The sequence below is a fragment of the Hirundo rustica genome, chromosome 12 (genome assembly GCF_015227805.2).
Source record: "Hirundo rustica isolate bHirRus1 chromosome 12, bHirRus1.pri.v3, whole genome shotgun sequence".
NCBI classification, from domain to species: domain Eukaryota; kingdom Metazoa; phylum Chordata; class Aves; order Passeriformes; family Hirundinidae; genus Hirundo; species Hirundo rustica.
The window spans coordinates 6,700,345-6,720,736 of record NC_053461.1 but is presented as its reverse complement, the minus strand read 5'-3'; the positions used below and the strand labels follow the sequence as shown (position 1 = coordinate 6,720,736).

The window sequence follows — 20,392 nt, the reverse complement described above, 5'->3', positions numbered from 1 at the left end:
GGTTGCCAATGAGCATTTAATTCCTGCAGCCTTTGCTCCTGTTGCATCCTCCTGTTGCTGTGTGTCACAAAGTGCTTTGACAGATGGATGCCCAGGGAGAGTCTTCCAGTGAGGGTTGACTATTGGGGCAGTTGGAAGCAGGAGAGGGGTATAACCTAATGTTTGGAAGCTGGATGGAACTAGCCACCTGAATGAATTCTTTTTTGTCCTGGCACATGTCAGCTCTGAGAGCATTCTAGTGGTACCAGGAATCTGTAGTCTCGTGGTAGATTTTCACTTGTAAACACTATTGTACATTACCTGTGTCTGCTTTTGTCCCCGTGACTCTGACAGCTGGGTCTTTCATGTTGTAGTTAGTGATATTCTATTGTAGTCCAGTCCATCTGCATTTGTCTCATTCCTTCTTCCTCTCTCTTTGTTTTGGGTAGTGGAATAATCTAAACACCTGTTAAATAGAAGATTAACCAGGCACATGTTGCTGTCCTAAAGAATACAGAGTGGGAGAGAAAGGCAGAAATGTTTGTCAGGACATGAGCAGCCGTGCAGCGTGGTTCGCAGTTTTAGCAGTGTTTGACAGTGGTGCCGGCTCAGTGCTTCTGGCCCAGGCTTGGTGTGAAGGTTGCCTGTGTTTCTGGCTTGGTTGTGCCTGTGCCTTTGTTTGGAGTGGGGTTTGTGTGGCTGCCTGGAGTGTGGCTTCATGGCTCGTCTACTCTGGGGAGGCTTTGAGCTGTTGGACAGCAGTGGGACTGAGATCAGGGTCGGCAGTTAGCTGGTTTGGGGCTCCTGTGTAATGTCATTAAGACATGCAAGGACTGACTATTTTTTTGCTTATCCCTGTTGTTTAATTCAGGTAAACCAATCTTCAAGAACGGGAGAAGTCTAAAGACAGCATCTTCCCCAGAAGGTTTTGTTCTAGACATCTGCCCGTCTTATGTCTGCTCTGGAAGTGGTGCCTGTGAAGAATGACGTCAAGAGGTGCTGGGACTGCTTTCTCAAGGAAGAATTACAGGCTGACCACTGAGCCAGAGAAGTCCAAGGTCACAGGTGGGGGCCTGTACATGCCTTGTGAAAACAGGAGCACTGTGGATTCAGGGAGCGTCCCGTCCCTTGAGATCAGCTGGCTTCCAGTTGCAGTTACCTTGGTAGTGTGAGGTGTAAAGGGGCTGAAACTGAGTAAATCCTCAAAGCGAGATGAGATTTTGGATGGGACATTCCTCCAGAAGCTCATGACACAGAGCCTTTTCTTCAGCACACATCCCTGCCTCATAAGGCTGGAGAGTGTTTTGTTGCCTGCCTGCCATCTGATTTGAGAGTCATCTGATTTAGGGAGTTCCCCTTCCAGGATGAACAGCTTGTCAAATTCTCAAATTGTCCTTTTCTGCTACCTGCCAGGCAGTCTGGTTTTTTTCTTGGCGTCACCAATCCAGCACAAGTGTGCTTATGGCATTTGAGGGCACTGTTGCACTCAGAAACAAGGAATGCTGCATCAGTGTGACACTAAGGGTTGTTTAGTGAAGGTGAGGCACACATCATTAAGAAGGGTTCTGAGTTACATGAGGTGAGCTGCACTGCAGCCTTTCCATCTCACCATCTTTTATGTGGTTAAGAGACATCCTGAATATGAGTAGGACATCAGGAATTGCAGTAGTGTTAAGATTTTGGGTTTTTTAATAATAAAATGGATTCCTACTTTCAGCTTTTAGAGTTACTTTATCAGGAAATAGCACAGCAGGATTCCTGAGGATGTACTTCCACCTGTGTGGAACGATTTATAGGCTTCCGGTTGCTATGGCAGAGCGGCTCAAATTGGAGAGAGCTTTTCTGAGGAGATGCACCCAGTAATGCTGGACTCTGGTTCTGCTAGTGAGGACAATAAGGTGATGGATGACTGCTTGAAGCTTCATTTTCCACTGTGTTGATCAGCAAACAAGAACATAATTTACCCATAGTTACCAGTTTCTCGCTTTTACATGAAATTCATGTTTGAGTTTACCCCAGACTATCTAAGCTTATTTCCTTTCTGTTTTTCCCAAGGGATCGTGAACAGCAGGCTGCTGAATGATTATCTGCATCGAGTCTTTACCAGTGCTGATGGGAACCAGCCTGCAGCTGCTTACAGGTATCAGACTTCTCACTGCCCAGGTGGCAAGCGGTGCCACCTCCAGATAAACAGCACTGCCTGAAAGGAAAGATCTTTTAGTACCACACAGTGATCTTTGTTAAAGGCACAGCAGCTCCATGTTACAGAAACAACTCTGAGGTCTGCTCTTTTAATGGCTTTTTCAAACTGCTGAGCTTGTGAGGAAGGATTATTTTTTGCATGAAAAATCCCATCTGCAACATCAGTAGGCAGTGCTTTTGAAATAAGTAAGCATTCACCTGGTTGTTCCTTTTCCCCCTTAGCTTGTAAATGCAAAATGCACAGGTTTCAGGTGCAGAAATTAAAAATAGGTTGATAGTACCCTGTAACTTAAAGGCAAGACTGTTGCAGATCCATGCAATGCCATACATTTTTCAGGCTGTGGAACTATTTGTACTTTTATTACGAGTCACCAAGGGAAGAGAAACACAAAATTCCTGTTTAGCGACTGCTTTTTTCCTATTTATTTTTAGTTCCCCTTCATCTTTTATCCCAGAAACTGGTAGTGTTGGATGAGAAGAATTCCTCTTGCATCTCTTTTGCCAGAGGCAAGTCAGACAGGTTCAGGGCAGGTAGGAGTGTGGCAGAGTGAGGCAGGCCTGTGGCTCCTGCTGTTGGCCGTGCTGCAGCGCGGCTGGGGTCACATTCCACGGGCTATACTTAGGGCTGCCAGCTCCAACGTGAGCTCAGAGCTGCTATAAATAGTCCTTGGCCCTCTGGCTCTTGGTGAGCCAGGGTGATGGTGCGGGGGAGGCAAAGTGGGTCATGTTACTTTACCACAAGCTCTCCTGCCAGCAAGCCTTGGAGCAGTCCATCTGCCTGAGCATTTTGGTTTTCAGCATTTCTGATCTCTTTGTCTGGTGATTATTGACTTGAATGGACAGAACTGATAGTTTGTTGGACTGGTCTCTCTTTTTTTTCCCCTGCCTTCCACCCTTTTTCCCTGGACATGGCTACTTGGTAGAAAGCCCAGTAGCAGTCAAAGAGGTCTTGGAAATAACATTTGCCATATGAGAGCAACTTTTATGGTATGACAGCTTGCCTTCAGAGGCCTGAATTCTTCACAGAGGAGCTCACTGCAGACATCTCTCTGCCTGTCTCATGCTCTTCCACTCTCCTTCCCTGAACTCCTCCTCCGTGCCAGTGCTGATTAAGCAGCTTTGCTGAAGCCACCCTTCTCATGCCAACCAAAACTGATTCTTTGATTTCACTTTTGTGCATCTTCACATCCACCAGAATTTCACAATGTCTCTCACCAATCTTAGGGAAATCACTAGTCCTGAAGAAGTGAGAAGTTGTTTCCCAGATGGGTTTGGAAAGCAGGGATAGGAACAACTAGTGGTTCTCACAGTCAAAGGAGGTTCTTGTGCAAGGATCAGCTAACTATCCTTGAAAGGAGAGAACCAAGGAAGGGCAGTAAGATCTCTAGAACAGTGACCCAAAGGGGATGCATGTGAGAATTTTCAGGATGAAAACAAAATGGTTTTAGCTGTTTTCACAGAGAGAAGATGCTGGACTAGCCTGACCTTTGTCTGAACTGCTACAGCTGCTGCTGTGGTCCTCTCTCTTTGTATTGCAAAATACTTTGGGGGAAAATGAATCCTGACTTAGGCCATGTTTGTATGATGCTGACTGCAGCAAAGTCATGTCCATAGTTATTGGTAGTACAGCTGCTTTCTTGCTGTCTTGTACCACAGTTTTCTTACTGCCTCAAAACACTTCCGAGCAGACTGAAGACTAAAATTCTTTGTTAACTACTTGGCTTGTTTGTGCTGTATTTGTTCCATCCTTCATTCATTGCCCTGACATGATGGGCAACAAGTTCCTTAGATTCGTGACATGAAACAGATGGACAGAACTTCATGGTTCGTGTCTCAACACAGGACATGTGTCTGGGCTGCAACTCTTGAAAAATTGGAGACAAAGTTTTTTAAGGACTCCTGTGTGTTTATTCCTTAGGAAGCACCTGACGTTCCAGAACCTACAGGAGCACCTTGAGCGATTGCTGGCAGAGGAGAATGGCTCTGAAGACAGCAGAGGTAGGAGATACTGCCTGTCCAATTTGTGCTTCTTGCTTGTGCTGCTTAATTGGAAAGGACAAGTTGTATCATGAAAGGCATTTCCCTGAGTGAGCACTGTTCTGCCTCCCTGTGCTCTGATTTATTGTGCCTTTAAATCCTGCCTGTGAGGGGCTCATCAGCCAGCCCTGCAGCAGGTTTGTTTGCAGATGGAGGCATATTTCCAGGCTAAAATATCTGGAAAAGCAATGTGGGGGCAAATGTTGGTGGTATTTTACTGGTAATGATATGCAGAGCCATTGCTTTAACCAGGAGTGTGCAGTGCTGTCCTCAGTGGGAGATACAGAGAGAGATACAGAGAGATACAGAGGCTTGTTGACAATTTTTACACGCTGGTCTCCACTGCAGGTATTCACTTGGGGCCTCAGGCTGTACCCTGTGTTCTTACTAGCATCATTTCTCTCAGTGAATCAGAATGTGACAAGATACAACCTGGCTCCCCTCCTAGAAAGGCGAATTTTTCTTGCTGGCTGCAATCAAAATGTGACATGTTGGCCAAACATTTGGCACGGAGTATAGCCTTTGAATTTTGTCAAAGTAAAATTTTCAGGAAAATTTAATGTGGAAAATTGAATCTGTCCTGAATACTGCATAGCTGAGTTGCTGTGAAGACTTTCTTTTAAATCTCTCCCGTTTTCTGAGTTTCTCAGAGTCTAACGTAGGCAACACTATTTTAATCTTCCTCCCCTGTAGCAGAATCCGGGTGCTGTTGCAGTCTGGCTGGAAGCTCCCAGCAGGTGAACTGTTAAATCTCTTAAAACTGTTAAAGCTGTGCACAGCTCTCCCCAGCAGGTTTTCTGCAACTCTTGTTTCAGATCAAGTGGCAGAGGGCCGGCTCGGTCCCTCCACTGTGGTGTTGGACCACACAAGCGGCTTTGAGGGGCTCCTGCTGGTCGATGATGACTTACTTGGGGTGAGTGTGTTGCTGGACACAGCAGGAAATGGTTTTGTGGGACTAAAAGCACTTGGGGCTTCTTGGTTTGTTCTTTGTAGTAGATCCCTGCCGGTGGCTTTGTAGTGTGTGTAAATGGAGTCTGCCCCGAAAGCTGCAGGATCCTGGAGGAAATGAGCTCTCCTGGGAAAAAGTCTAGCACTACTGCTAAGTCTCAGCAAGGTCTGAGTGGGGCTGTGAGGAAGTGAAAGGATTACCCTGGCCCAGGGGCTGACTTGGCTAAGCAGCCAGCTTTCTTGTCCCTCCCTCCAGCAGACTGCCTCTTCCTTCCTGTTGGTTCTTAAAAGGCTAGAAAGAGGCTAAAGCTGAGGTTTTCCTTTCTCCTTTATTTCCACTAATTACCTGCTTGCTCCTTAGCTGAAGTTGCCTGTGCAAAAAATCGACTGAAAGAATCCACTGGAATTTAACCCTTTCCTACTTCAGTAATTTCTGCATTCCTTTCACTCTTCACCAAGCAAGCACATCCTCTGCTCCTGAGCTGATTCCCTCCTTAATCTATGCCTGCTTTTTAGCCTCTTACAAATCATACTGCCCTGGTTTCCCCTTTCCCTTTAACCATCTGCTGTAGTTTACTTTGGCTGTACCTAGAATTGCCCCACAGAATGGATTGGACAGGCTTGTCTGTGAATTCCTTGTTCCTGCTTTCATTTCCTCTTCGTGGTCTATCCCAAGATGGCAAGATTTAACACGGTTCAGTTTCTAGGCAGCATGTTACCTGCCAATCCTAGCCTTTAGTCTGGACATCTTGAATCTATAGTTTTGTTCTAACTTGTCCAGCATTCATATATCTTTCCCATATCATAATCACTTTTGTATACAATTTCGTGCCAATCCACTGGGAACCTGTATGTCAGCATGTTGCCCGTGTACTGCTACCATGCTGGGTGCTTCACTGGGGTTTATCAAGTCCAGATGAGCTGTAGGAGAGACCTGAAGGATTCCCTGGGGCCAGTTGACTCCAAGTACAGCTGCTGGGGTGGGGAAGATGTCCCTTCTTGTCCTTACACTGTCCTCCTGAATAGCTCTCCATCTTGCTTTGGTTTTGAGTGCTAGGACAGAGGGAATGGGAAGGACTGAACAAGCCTCTCTTTTTGTCTGATGTTAAAATATCTTTTTTTTGTTGGTCCAGGTGATTGGCCACAGTAACTTTGGGTCCATCAGAGCCACTACATGTGTGTATAAAGGTAAGGAGATAAACCAGTGCTGTTTGAGAAAAGACCCTGGGAGGAGTGTATGGGGAGTTAGACAACTGGAGAGCTCAGGAAATCTTGAATATGTTCAAGATCTTGACCACCCTCTTCCCCAGTTCATTCACTGATCTTTTCCAGGGAATGAGAAGGATGGGAGATCGTGTGATGCCAGAGTAAAGGGGTGGGAGGGGAATCCTGAGGATGTCCTGAACCTCCTTTGTGTGCCACATGTATCTCTGTGGGAGCAGTGCCAGGTTCAGGTTCTCTAACAACAGGCCAGGGGACAAGAATTCACTGTGTGACATCTCATTTTCTTTCAGGGAAATGGATTTATGAGGTGCTCATCTCCTCCCAGGGGCTCATGCAGATTGGCTGGTGTACTCTCAACTGCAGATTTAATCAGGAGGTAGTATAGCTACTCTGGGGGATGCTCCTCCATTGCTTTTTGAGTCAGTGTATAGGATTGCTTTGATGCTGTGCCTTGGCATTCACACCAGAAATGCCATACAGACACAGGAAATGCCAGGCCTGCTGTTTTAAGAGTCTTTACCAGACTCTGTGTGCATCCACAGAATGGTGCACAGTGTGAAAGCCTGTGCTGGGTGTGTTGCTGTGCTCTTGCTGCACATAGAACTGCTACATACTGACTTTCAGCTGGTGTCTTTCCCAAAAAGTGTGTGTGTGTCTGCAGTGGTGGCAGCCTGTCCCTTGGGATGGGCCTCAGCAGCTGGTGCTATGGGGCCTTTTTTGTCCAGGAGAGGGTGGGATGTTGTTTCATCTGGGTGGGATGTTTGGTGCTGGAAAGGGATGTCAGCTGCAGAGTTTCACTAACTTGTCACTCTGCAGTGTGTGAGAGGGGAAGTGATGGGCATCCCGGGGAGCTGCTTTGATAGAAATGGGAAGTGTTGGATGTCAGTACACTTCTTCTGACCCAAAAATCAGTAGGGAGCGGTGCATTTCTCTGAACCAAAGATCACGAGCCACTGGATTCATTCCTAGAGTGAGGAATGAATTTTTCCCAGGCAGAGCATGTGTGCTGTCATCTGCTCTTTCTGTCTGCTGGTCTCTCCCTTCACGGTTCTCTTGCAGTGAGAGGAATCTTCTATGCCTGGTCTGCTCTGAGTCTCCTCTTTTGTACTTTGGTGCAGGAAGGCGTTGGGGACACACCAGACTCATATGCCTACGATGGAAACAGGGTGCGCAAGTGGAACGTGACTACTACAAACTACGGCAAAGTGAGTAGCTGTCCCCTGGAATGGGATGGAGAGGAAAGGGGAGAAAGCAGGTGACTCCTCCTGCTCACTGAATTCTGCTGGCCCTTGTGAAGTGCCCTCAGGCCTTCTTCCCTGCTTCAGGCTATGTGCCAGCAGTTGTCTGTACTTTAGGGGTGCTGGACGTGCTGTCTGGGTGCTCTGTTTAGCAGCCCCAGCAGACTGATTCCCAGCCTAGTGCTGCTGTTGGTCCCTGGAAGGCTCTGGGTCTCTGCAGTGCATCAGAGTGTGGTGCATTGTTGGGTTTAATAGACTTTCCTAGTGCCAGAGGGGGAAAAGATCCCAGTCAGGGGCTTTATGTGCAGCTTCCAGAAGTGCCTGAAAATGCTGTAAGCTGCTGGGAGAAGGAACTCTCTCTTCTTTAACCCTGAATCACAAGGGACTGGTTGAGCTGCAGTCTTTCTTGTGATGTGGGAACACCCTGGGAATACTTGTTTAACCTCTTCTCTCCCTTTCCTGCAGTCCTGGGCAGCAGGAGACATCGTCAGCTGTCTGATAGACCTTGATGAGGGCACCATTGCTTTCTGCCTGTAAGCATCTTTGCCCCGTTCCCTGCTTTGTTTATGTCTGTGTGTAACAGAAGGTTTTCCTCACTGCTCAGCAGGTTGCTGAGCCCTATTTCTGCTCTCTCCCGTTTATGTTCCTTGGTAGTTCCGGCCTTTGTTTTTCTGCCTTGTGTTCAGAAACCATCTGAATGGGTTGTTGGGTCTCAGTTCAATTCAGTTGAAAACATTTGGCAGGAAGATGTTCAAGCTACAAAGTCTTTGTAAAGTTTACCAGGATTTTAGAGGGAAGGGCATCTCTTGTGATGCTTAATGCCACCCTTGGCTTTAATTGATTGCTTCTGTGGTCAGTGTAGACCTTGCCTATCCTAAATTCACAAGGAGCTGTGGAAAGAGTGGTAAATCTCCAGTTTTCAGCTCCCATGCACAATGAGAATTGTTCTCTGGCTCTGGCCTGCAACAAGTCAGTTGCAGTTAAGAACTGTTAGATGGTCCGTGTCATCTTTTATGGAGGAGTAGATTGAAAGCATTATCCTTGATTGCCACCAGCATCAAATAGATGAGGCCAAAAAAATCATGTGCTTTAAAATGTCCTGCTGCTTTAATTATCTCACAGATTTGGGTTGCCCTTGAAGCTGAGTGGGCTCTGCGTGTTATGTGGACTCCAGTGCCTTCCCATGCTCATGTGAAAATGGGAGTGCCCCTGTGCTTCCCGTGGCTGTTACTCAGCAGGGCTGTGACATTTGCATGTGTGCCAGGTTAAGAATGACAGGAGGCATGACCGACTGCGTGTCCGTGTTGGCAAGTTGATATCTCTGTATTGCCCAACTGACCTCAGCCCCCTCCTGCTGTGACTAAAACCTTGTGGGTTTTCCTTCTTTCAGGAACGGCATATCTCTGGGAACTGCCTTTGATAACATCACGAGGGGTGCTGGAATGGCTTATTTCCCTGCCATCAGCCTCTCCTTCAAAGAGTCCGTTGCTTTTAACTTCGGAAGCCGTCCGCTCCGATATCCTTTAGGTGTGGGCAGAGGAGGTCTGAAGGGAGAAGAGCCTGTCCTGAGACCATCTTTGGAGACTGTAGAATATACACACCTGACTGCAGTTCACTTTCTGCTGTCAGCACTCGTGTGCAGAGCTGGGTCGGGGGGAGGAGAGCCAAATACCTCCTCAGCTGAAGTAGAACTCCAGGACACAAACATAAGTTTCTGAAATGAGAGTTGCTTTCTGCTTTGAGTCAGCAGCTACTTCTACAACTGGGGGCTGCCTGCTCCTAGACACTCAGATCCTGCAAAATTCTCACTGCAGTTTTGGAAACCCTAATGCTGCTGTCCTGCTGAGCCTTTTGGTCACTCATCTCTTTTGCCTCCCAGCCTTATGGGACCTCTGACATGGTGTTAGTGTTGCCTGTTGCTGTGTGGATGCTGAAGCCTGGAGCTCCTGTCAGAGCAGTGCTGGCTGTGCCTGTTGGTGGCTGTAGTGGGAGCTCCAGCTCGTCTTTCTGATGAAAAAAGTATTTCACCTCAAGCAGAAGGGAAATGCTTTCTGCTTGCAGTATTGAGGAAGTGGAGATAAGAGCTTATGGCTTATCATCCATGTAGAAGGCACTGTGGTTTGAACTGGGATTGGGTACAAAGTAAAGCAGACAGTCTTTTCCTTGCAAAAGGAAAGTCAAAAGAAGTCCCAAAAGGATGAGATTGCATTTTCCCTTAACACTTCCCTACTTATCCCGTGGAAGGTTACCGGCCCTTGCAAGATCCTCCTGTGGCAGACCTGTTGAAGGCTCGGAAGCTGTTGGGCTACTTGAAGAATGTGATCCATATTGGAATAGATGTGACGGTATGCTGGCAACGCTGGGTGCATCTGAGGGGCACCATGCTGGGAAATCTGGTTCTGCTCTCCCTGGCACGTGCTGCCATCTCAGATGTTTCCATACACCCGAGAGTCTAAATCCTTGGCTGGGGCATGCGTGTCCCTGGAGCTCTCTGGCTTGCAAAATGGGCTTCTTGATAGTTCCAGGACTTAATTTAAGTCATACTGAGCTTTGTTGTTCTCAGTCCTATGGAGTTTCATTGCCAGTATTCAAGAAGGGATGTTTGTCAGGGTCACAACTGCTGGGTTTGATTTTTACACCCTTGAAATCAGTTTGTTCTTATGCTAAGCTTTTTACTGATGTTCAGTAATGGGATGAAATTCTGGTAGGTCTGCCTTCAGGATTGTTTTGGCTGTGGCTCTGTTTGCTGGAAACAATTGTTTTTCACTAGGATGAGAGATGATGTGTTATGCCCAAGGCATGGGGAATGCCATATGCCATGGTCTTGGCTTCAGTGGAGGCCTGCTTTGCTGGTTGTCCTCCTCTGTAGGTGTTCCCATTTACAAATGATCGTGTAAACTTGAGCCTTTTCTTAGAAAAACATTGTCAAAGTGCCTGCATGTGGACACCAAAGACACCTGGACTGCACTACAGCTTTCCAGAGGAATAGGCCTGGGTTCTTTGGCATTCTAAACTCCCGTGTTCAAGGTTTTTAGTGCAGTCAGGCATGGGACAGCAACAGTGGCTGCTCCAGGCACGTGGTTCATTCCGTTGTTGGTGTACAGGTGGATTGGGCTGGATCCAAGCCAGCCAAGTGTTTTTCTGGGTTTGTCATTGCAGGAGGGGAAGCTGGTGGAGAAAGACACATCCATGTGGCAGCTGCAGGGAGAACCCACGGTGTTGATTACATTAGCTCACATCTTCAATTATTTCTCCCCTCTGATGGTGAGTTTTGCCTGCCCATTGCCAGGTTCTGCAGTGCTCGTTCCTGCTCTTGCAAGGCAAAGTAATCCCCAGCTTTTGCTGGGAAGTGACTGTGCCATGGAGGAATGTTGACCTGGCTCTCTGTCTGCAGTGCAAGGTGTACCTGGTGGAAGATGTGCTCATGACCTTCCTGTTGAGCATCCTTGAGCGAGGAGGGGCAGTGGAGGCCCACCCCCTTATTCAGCAGCTGCTGGATCTCATGTGGCTTCTTATGGAGGTGAGTTGCTAGGGTGCTGGTTCCTCCCTAGGGATCCCAGGGAGACCCTGGGAGGTGCTGAGGGCAGGAGCCTTCCCTACAAAATGCTGGTAGTGTTCAGTGTCTTTCTCTTCTTTTTTCTTTGCGGTAGACCACCCTCTCAATTAGCTCATCTGGCTGCTGCTGCACACCCAGGCACTGAGGGTTGAATGCAGATACTGATGAGTTAACCAGGCATTTCTAAGCTTCTCCTACTGCTAAAGGAACAGATGATGGTGAATAACTTCCTGCTTCTGGAAACATCAAATTTATCAATAAGAATAGTCTTCTCATTGTTATTAATGTATATTTGACTGTGGAGGTGTTAAGTGCTGCCATGTACTGAAGAGATAATCGAAGTGTGTGGAACTGGGGTAGAAGTGTGCAGTGCACTCTCATTATCTCCAGCACTGCTGGAGAAAAGCCTCCTCCAACTTCCCTTCCTATCCATGCAGGATGAGCTTACTCCTTCCTGGGACACGTTTGAGGCAGCTGGGAAGCTGCTGCTGCTGCAGTGCTTGGGTGGTTATACTGCCAGGTCACTGCCAGGGACTTGCTTGGAGACAGCACGTCTGCCCTTTGGGGTAACAGTTAACAGATGTGGGCACTGGCCCAGCCAGCTGCCATGAGAAGTTTAATGGAAAAATGTCATGACTCCTTGAGGCCCACCATCTTGGCAGTGAAACTGGACCCTCTGGTAGGACTGCTGTGCTTGTGGAAGAGTTGGCTCTCATCCTGCTAGCTGGCTATGAGTTGGGTTCAAACAGATAGCTCTTCTCTAATCACATTTCCCCAAGACTTACTTCTTTCTCTTCTGCATTGGTTCTACCAACACTGGGTCTTGGGTAGTCAGGGAGTAAGAGGACTGGTGACTGCCCAACAAATAGGGCCTGGGACTTTGGCTTTTTGTAGCTGGCTTTTGGGTTGGACTTTCTGCAGAAACTTGTTTCCCTGTAGCAAAGCACTGGCAGCAACTTCTGCTTGGACTCTCTCCTGTGGAGTCAGAGGGACACTGTGGGTTCAGAGCACCTGCTTTTTCAGTTCATAAATGAATGCTTCCTTCCAAGGTCTCACTCTGGGAGCTACAGCAGTTCCTGACTCCTTGCTGTTGTTCTTCAGTGTATTTCTTATTTTCTCAGGAGTATGAAGTGCATGAGTGCCTCAAGCAGCTACTGATGTCCCTGCTGCGGGCTTACAGGTTCTCCCCCATCATCCCAGACCTGGGATTACAAGTGAGTATGCACTTCTAGATCCCCAGGAATCTGTGACTAGCCAGCTTCTGTTATGTCCCCTTATCCAAAGGTACACAATGTTTTGGGTGCTGTAGTTGTTTCATCCAAAGATGGCAGTTTTGTCACACTGTAGCTATTGGAGAGTTGTATATTCTGCAGATGGAGTCACTTTTGCTTCTCCTGTTTTCCTAGATCCACTACCTCCGGCTCACCATTGCAGTCTTGAAGCATGAGAAATCTAGGAAATACCTACTCAGCAATGTTCTGTATCCTTTGTGCCTCCTCCTCTCTCAGTTTTCCCTTTCCTCAATAATGCAGCCAAAGACACTTCAAGGACCTGTAGGTCTAAGGAAGCAGAAGCTACCCTGTCTTGAGAGGTCATTTCTCAGGTTTCCTCTGCCTGACACCATTCCCTACAAAGTCCTGCTTTGAGGGGAGGGAGCAGTGTTGTATAGTTCACATCCTAGTAACACACAGGAGCTCATTTCTACCTGACCGACCTCTAATATCCCTAGAGCAGAACCTCTTTCAGAGCAGTCCAGCTCTATGGTAGCATTTGGGCGGCTGCTGATAGTTGTGTGTGGCTTCTCCAGAGGCCTCTGGATCTTGCAGTGGTAGTTTGGAAAGGAGTCTCTCACTACAGCTCTGGAGACATGCCCTGTCCCTTTTCCCCTTGTAGCTTCTGTGCTTGCTTTAACTCCAGCACAGCTTCGACGTGCTCCGTTCTGTTGTGTTCTTCTACATCAAGAGCCCTCTGCGAGTGGAGGAGGCAGGTTTGCAGGAGCTCATTCCCACCACGTGGTGGCCAAACCGCTTCACCAAGGAGGTGAGTGCAGGCATCTCCACCCAGGAGGCTGAGGAAATGTTGTCGCCTGCCATTTGCATCTTTTTCTGGCTGAGGAAGTTGGATGGCCCCTGTTTCCAGCTGTGTTAGCGCTGCCGGGTCCTGCAGAGCTGTATGAGAGCTGTAGTTTCTTTATTCCCGTCATCTTTTTTGTCCCCTTAGAGAGTATGTTTGAGATGTGATGCTCAGACAGGAGAAGGGGGACAGTTTTCTGTGGCAACAGATTTCGAAGGGAACCTCACAGTATTTAAAGAATTACTGGGTAGATTGGGTTGACTGGGATGTCCTCGAGAGATCTTCTGCCCTTTTTCCTTACAAGGCTGGAGGAGACCTGTTTAGGTGAGCTGCCAGCTGCAGTCACACACTGGCACATTGTTTCAGGGAGTTTGTGCTCTCCATTTCACATTGTTTAAGGGAGTTTCTGGTAAGACATTTTTCCTATGCAGTGGTCTCCTACTAATCAGTATCTGTCCCCCAACCAGGGCAAGGAGAGTAAGGAGGTGAAAGAGGAGAGTGCTGAGGAGAGATTGAGGCGTCGGGCATATGAAAGAGGCTGCCAGCGGCTCAAGAAACGCATTGAAGGTTTGTGAGGAGGGAGGGAAGTTGCCAAGATCCCACACCTTTTGTTCAGCCCTGATCTGTTTCCAGATCCCATTCACTAGCTGAAGTCCAGCTGTGTTCCTGCCAGGACAGGCTGTGGTGCAGAGGTGGGGGCCAGCCATGCTCTGTTCTGATGGCACAGTAGGAGTGCCAGGACACCACTGCGCAGACCTGCAGCCCCTCATGATGGGGCAGGATCAAACCTGTGCATTGGTTTTTAGCTGTGGATGAATTTGTTGCTAGGTGGTGGAGGAGAAAGTTCTCAGTGGTGGGATTGGCCTTCTGCTGTCACTGGTTCTTCCTGGGCCCGCTGTGCTGGGGAGGCAGCCTTTCTCCTGGGAACAGGGTGCTGCAGTTGGGGTTAAGAGAGGTGCTTGCTCTCCAGTGCTTGTTTTCTGATGGCAGATGTGTGTCCCCCTTTTAGTGGTGGAAGGTCTCCAGGTTCAGATTCTGAAGTTGCTGCTGAACAACAAGGACCGAGGAGGGGTAAGCACTCAGTGGGTCTTTTGTGACAATGTCTTTGTGTGATGTGCTCTGTAAATCCTAGATTTACCACCCGGGTTTCCTTCTGCCAGGGGGAAGCCTCCAGATACATCTTCCTAAACAAATTCCGCAAGTTTCTTCAGGAAAACGCTAGCAACAGAGGGGTAAGTCAGAGGGCCAGCCTTCCTACAAGGCTGACCCTGAGGGCTCTCTGCATCTTCAGGCTGGGAGCTCTGACCTTCTGGCTGGGCTGCTTCCAGCAGTTGATCCACTGAGATCCAGATACGGCAGGGAGTGAGGAGGGGGAGATCTGAGGCTAGAAACCAGGCAAGTTAGATAGGACCTGTGCAGCGATTTATGGGAAAGTGGTCCTTGGGAAGTCTTAGGTGGGAGCTGAACATCCTCCCATAGCCCCTCAGAGAGTGTGGCTGTGGAGCGCTCTGCCACAGTGGGGCTGCTGGCTTTGGCATCCTCCTCCCTGGAGGAGGACTCTTCCTCTGGCCCTCGGTCAGGCTGTTGGCCTGAAGTATTGGGAGGCAGGCATCTGCTGTTGTAGGAAACCCTTTCTTCACCTGCATCCCTGTGTTCATTATCAGTCACATCTTTCATGATGGAATCTGTGTTATCCTTCATCCTCTGTCAGACCACTGACACAAGAAGTGTCCCAAGACTTCCTGGAGGTGGAAACTGCTGCTCACCATCAGGTCTGGGCTCTCTGTCAGAGCTGTAAGCTAGAGATGCTGGGCACACAAAAGTTTCTGCCTGCTCCATGTAGCCCTTTGGACTGAGATGCACTTTCACGTCTGCCCTGATGCTGGACTCTCATTCTTGCCCTAGAACTTGACTGTGCTGTGCCCACCAGAGTACATGGTATGCTTCTTGCACCGGCTCATCGCTGCCCTGCGCTACTTCTGGGATGGCCACAAAGCAAAGACCCCAGCTGCCCTGAGCAGTGAAGGTGAGGCCTGGGGGAGAGGCTTTGCAGGCTTTTCTGTGGTTAGGACAAGGTTTGCCTCTGGGCAGTGCTTTCCAGGATGTTGGAAATTTTATGTCTCTAATGAGTGCTTGAGCCTTCCGTCACCCAGGGAAGCTCCCGTGTGCAGATCTGTTCCAGTTAACATCCATATCTGAGACTTGCAAAAGGACACCTGTACTGTTTGCTATTCCCCTGTTTGCTCTGGGGGAGAGTCCACTCTTGACTGTGGGTCTGTGGAAGGGCAGCTCAGTGATCCCTTAGTCAGAGTTTCGGGGAAGATATTTTTCCGATTTTGGAGTTCCCAAGCTGTGGAATTAAGGGGAAACTAAATCAATGCCAGTTGCTTTCCCATCCTTAGACCCCACTGGCATTCCCTTTTGTTACTTTAGGCTGACCTTTTCTCTAGACTCAGTAAGTGGCTTACTATCCCTGTGGGACTGAGTGGCAGAGCTGGAGTGGCTAGGTGGAGAGCTGCCAAGTTTTCTGATGATCCCAGTTTACCCCAGTGGCTGTGGCTGGAGGGAGGAAGTGCTGGCAGTCTTGTTGATGGCTATTGGTTGCTTCTGTTTCTGCATGGGTCTAATGCTTGCTCCAGTGTGGAAATCACCTCTGCCTTATTGGCCTGTGCTTTTATTACAACAAAAGTTGTCCCTAAATGTTATTCCTAAATATGGGTCCTGGGGTCTGCTTTAGGAGCCCTTACATGACTTTGTGGATCCTGTGCATGGGACTTGTGGAAACAAACAAATCTCCTCCTCTGTTTTAGAGGCCTATGTCCCTCCTCAACTCTTCTATAATGGGAAGGTGGATTATTTTGACCTTCAGCGACTTGGAGGTCTTTTGTCTCATCTTAAGAAGACTCTGAAAGGTGAGTGCTTTCATTGCCAATACCTGAATCCAGGTCTTGGATGGAATTCATGCACGACATTCCAGGAAGGGAGCTGTGGGTAGTGATTTTTGATTAAATTCAGGGAGAGGAGACCTGAATTTTAATGAGATTCAAATTATTCCGAAGAAGACACCACACCTCTTAGGTGGAGTGTCCTTTAAGTTAACAGTTTACTGTTTGTATCCCTGAATTGGGCACGTGGCAGTTGGATGGAAAGGGATTGTCTGGGAATATCCTCTGGTGTGGTGCTCTTGCCGCACCCCAGCCAAGGGCTGGGAGCTTTCAAAGCACTGACCATCAGCTGAGCTCTGCTGGGCATGAAGGATGCCCAGGATTTACTTGGTGCACCACTCTGGGCAGGGAGGAACAGCCCTGTGTTTGTGTGCAGCACACTCCTCTGGCACTAGGCTTCCAAAGCCTGCCTTGTGCAAGGGTTACAAACCCCTTGCCATTCCTTTGGACTTGATTTTTCTCTGGTTTCTGGCTAATGTGGTGCTTGCCTTTGGCTCAGATGTCTCTTCTCCTTCCCCAGCGTGTTTGCAAGATGAGGGCCATTTTTTTTGTCTCTTTTTGATCTCTGGCTGTTCAAAATTAGCTTACTTCGCTTGAGAACCACATAATCTCCTCTGGTTTCTTACCAAGGTGTCCTGGCCAGCTTTAAAGACAGAGCTGTGAACTAAAGAACACATTCTTCAGGCTTCGTACAGTATAAGCCACGAGCATAGCCTTCCTCTGGGTGTGAGTCTCGGTCCTGGTGACTTAGGGACACATCATGGGACAGCATTGAAGAGCTGCATGCTTAAAAGATGGTCTCAGGCAGAGAGCTGCCATTCCTGCATTAGTCCAGTTTGGCCCTGGTGGTTGTCTCCTGGTTCCTCAGTTATCCTATTTGTAGCTGGCAGGAGCAGAGATAGGTCCTGGGGGGGCAGCACCTGCTGCTGTAGGTCTTTGTTCTTTTCATAAGGGCAGATCTGTTCCGTGTAAGGAAGCTTGGCACAGGTGAGTTTGTTCTGATACAGCAGCCAACTTTTCTGGCTGCTTCTTTACTGCTGAGAAGCAGGAAAGAGGAACCTTCCTCATGGTAAGTGAAGAGTGACTCTTGCATTCATGGCTGCTTTGGTGTGCTCTGTGCAGATGACCTGGCTGCAAAAGCCAACATCCTGATTGACCCTGCAGAGCTGCAGGCAGTAACTATGGATGATCTTGATGAAGATGAGGAATCAGCAACATCAGCAGCACAGGTGAGTTGTGTTATTCACATGCAGGGGCCCTGGTGCTGGGGCAGCAAGTTCAGCCTCTGGCTAGAAAGGCTTTGCTTTACAGCAAGGGAGGGTTGGGCCAGAACTGTAACCAGTCCATGGGCTACCAGCTAAACAGCTGCACTTGGGTGAGAGTCATTGCACATCAGCGTGGTCTTGGGTGCACCAAGTTTGAGCAGTAAAATTTTCTGTACCCTGCTCTCTCACTGCCCATTGATCTGAATGTGCTGCCTCTTGGTGCTTGCATTTGGAAAGGTGCAAGGCAACTGTAGACAGAGCAGCTTCTTGCTGTGCATGTCTGCTGTTTGTGCCTGGCATGTGCCCTTGGAGGAAGGACTTACCCATTTGTAACCCTGCCTGCTAATCTTCAATGGCCACTGTGCATCTATACCAACATCCTTGTAGGGTCAAGGATGGGCAGCAGGTAGCCAAACACAGCTGGAACTGGTTCTCCCTTCATTTCCTTCTAGTCCCAGCGCCCCTCTGCCGCCCTGGCCATTGGTGGAGGTCTTGCCAGGCCTGCCTGGCTCAGCTCCCCCACCCTGGGCCGGGCCAACCGGTTCCTGAGCACGGCAGCCGTGAGCCTGATGAACCCGCGGCGGCCCCTGGGTTCCCTGGAGAAGATCAAAGTGCTCACACTGCGAGTGGAGCAGCGCACAAGGGAGGACAGTGAGTACTCCTGCTGTGTGCTGGCATGGCCCAGCTGGGCCCTGGCAGAATGGCATCTTCCAGCTCCCCGGAGGAATGCAATCTCCTTCCTCCCAGCATTGCTCCTTCCCATTCCCAGGGCATGCTGACACATGAAAGACCCCTTTGCCATCCTGAACGTGACAGTGGTGGTGTTGTCACCCTCTGCGTGTAAGGAGATGCTGCCTTGGTTCCTCCAAATGCAGTGAGATTTTGCAGGAAGGCAGTTCAGAGGCAGCTGTAGCCACGCTTGCTCTGAAGAAAATGACACCTGTCAGAGGATGATGTGTGCAGCAGCAGCACAGATGCTGTTTGGGTGGATCAGGCAGAGCTCTGAAGCACGTACAGGGCTTGAGGAAGTGGAATTTGCGTGACTTGTGTCTGTCTGAACAGATCTAACAGGTAGCCTGATGCAGGCAGCAAGATGAGAATGGTGTGGTAGTGTGGCATCTAGTGAATCCCATGGGCTGGGAAGAAGCTCCATGTTGTTATGTTACAGAGGCACAGCAGGGCTTTGGCTTCAGGGAGGAGCAGGCAGAAGCTGCAGTGTCAAAATTCCTTGCTAAGAACTTCTTTCCTGTCTTGGGAATGCATTGCAGTTGAAGGCACCCATGGAAATGAGGGTCTCTTACTGGGCAGACCCCCAGAAGAGCCAGACCAGCCCATTACTGAGAACTCCCTCCTGGAAGTCCTGGATGGGATAGTGATGATGTACAACCTCAGCGTCCACCAGCAGCTTGGGAAGGTAAGTGGTACCTGCTCTGCAGGAATCCATTCCCCTAACATCCGTGCTTCTACACCGACTCTGTTTTCTGCTTGTTTAGTGACTGTGTGTGCCCTGTCCTTCTGCCAGCCTCCACTGGGGTTCTGGTTTCATGCTTGTATGTTTAGGGGGAAAAAAAAACCCCTTATTTACTGTTGAAAATTGCTTCAGATGGTTGGTGTGTCAGATGATGTGAATGAATATGCCATGGCACTGAAAGACACAGAGGAGAAAATCAGCCGCTGCCCAAAGAGGGTAAGTGTCTCTGATTCCCAGCTTCCTTCTCTGGCAGAGCCTCAGCATCTGGCAGGGTGAAGTGCTGCTGCCCAACTGGACCAGCATCTGCATCAGGCCTTGTGGGCTTCAGCTTCTCGCTTCAGAGACTGATAATTGCTTTTTATAGCGCTGATTCCCACTCCCTCCACAGAAAGGCTGCTGACCCCTTTCTCCCCTGCCAGTAGTCCCTAGCTAGCCCCAAGGTGCTATATGCTTTTGCATTGTTTGTCCAGCACTGAAAAAGAATGCTATAAATGGCAGTGACATCTGCCCTCACATCTCTGCACTCTTTACAGAGGAGAGACATCCATGAGGAGCTTCTGAAGAGCCAAAAGGTCTTCTCCGAGAAGCTCAACCACCTGAGCCGGCGCCTCGCTTGGATAAATGTCACCATTTATTCAAAGGTGGGCCAGGAGCATAGCATGAGCAGCTGGAAGGAGACTAGTGAGCCTCTGCATCTCTGCTGAGCTGCTTGGCTCACATTTCACAGGTGTCATTTTCCTGGTGTTGAAGCAATGTCAATGATCTCTGGGGCTTTTTCCCTTGTGTATGAGAGACTCCTTTCTAGGCTTGGCCCCTCTCCTGTCCCCCAGTGTCCCATAGTGGTCAGCTCAGTCTGATCTGAGCCGTGCATGGTGCTGGAGGATTTCCCTTAGGGCACTGCAGACAAAAGGGTGCAGGTCAAAGGGAGATTCGGTTCTCAGGCCATGTCAGAGGACAGAGGGTACTGTGAGCTATTTCCCTGAGCTGTGCTGTGTCACATGGGGCCCTCACTACTACAGCTTTTCCTGGAATCTGTGGGATCCAAGTGGAGGGATTCTTATTCAGGTGTTCTTCCCTTCTTCATTTGTTTTCCATGCAGAGAGTGTATTCCATGTTTACTAATGCAGTGGCTATTTGCACAGATTGACCCTTTTCCCCCAAATTCACCATTTTCCAGGATAAAAGCTCTGGTCTGTTTTCTCATAAGAAGTTTGCTGATTTTTTCCTGACTTCCACTGCCTTGCCTTATCTCTCTTGGTGTAAACAGGTAGGGGAAGAAGAGTTCTTATCAATGTGTTTGGCAGAACTGCAGTGGCTGATCCTGACTCATGAGCTCTTTGCTCATCCCCTCCTTCCCTCCCAAGCAGGATTGCAAGGCAGAAACTCTCCAGCTGCATTAGCATAGCCTGTGCTTGCCAGAAAATAATCCTTTCTTCCCAGACTCTTCTGGAAAG

At 48.8% G+C, this 20,392-nt stretch overlaps 1 protein-coding gene across 3 annotated transcripts in view; it reads left to right on the top strand.

Moving 5' to 3' along the window:
- The window catches only part of RNF123 (ring finger protein 123), a 49,587-nt gene that overhangs the window by 3,425 nt on the left and 25,770 nt on the right, over positions 1–20,392 (top strand). For all 3 annotated transcript variants that reach the window (XM_040076476.2, XM_040076474.1, XM_040076475.1), the window contains exons 2-26: positions 851–1,044; positions 2,035–2,119; positions 4,100–4,179; positions 5,034–5,131; positions 6,300–6,354; positions 6,681–6,766; positions 7,509–7,595; positions 8,094–8,161; positions 9,019–9,144; positions 9,859–9,973; positions 10,788–10,892; positions 11,023–11,148; positions 12,306–12,398; positions 12,591–12,664; positions 13,107–13,224; positions 13,725–13,824; positions 14,267–14,328; positions 14,418–14,489; positions 15,163–15,283; positions 16,068–16,169; positions 17,325–17,431; positions 17,920–18,118; positions 18,736–18,881; positions 19,071–19,154; positions 19,472–19,579. In XM_040076476.2, the coding sequence (XP_039932410.1) occupies positions 963–1,044; positions 2,035–2,119; positions 4,100–4,179; positions 5,034–5,131; positions 6,300–6,354; positions 6,681–6,766; positions 7,509–7,595; positions 8,094–8,161; positions 9,019–9,144; positions 9,859–9,973; positions 10,788–10,892; positions 11,023–11,148; positions 12,306–12,398; positions 12,591–12,664; positions 13,107–13,224; positions 13,725–13,824; positions 14,267–14,328; positions 14,418–14,489; positions 15,163–15,283; positions 16,068–16,169; positions 17,325–17,431; positions 17,920–18,118; positions 18,736–18,881; positions 19,071–19,154; positions 19,472–19,579 (2,499 nt within the window). In that variant the 5' untranslated portion in view covers positions 851–962. The remainder of the gene's footprint in view (positions 1–850; positions 1,045–2,034; positions 2,120–4,099; positions 4,180–5,033; positions 5,132–6,299; positions 6,355–6,680; positions 6,767–7,508; positions 7,596–8,093; positions 8,162–9,018; positions 9,145–9,858; positions 9,974–10,787; positions 10,893–11,022; positions 11,149–12,305; positions 12,399–12,590; positions 12,665–13,106; positions 13,225–13,724; positions 13,825–14,266; positions 14,329–14,417; positions 14,490–15,162; positions 15,284–16,067; positions 16,170–17,324; positions 17,432–17,919; positions 18,119–18,735; positions 18,882–19,070; positions 19,155–19,471; positions 19,580–20,392) is intronic.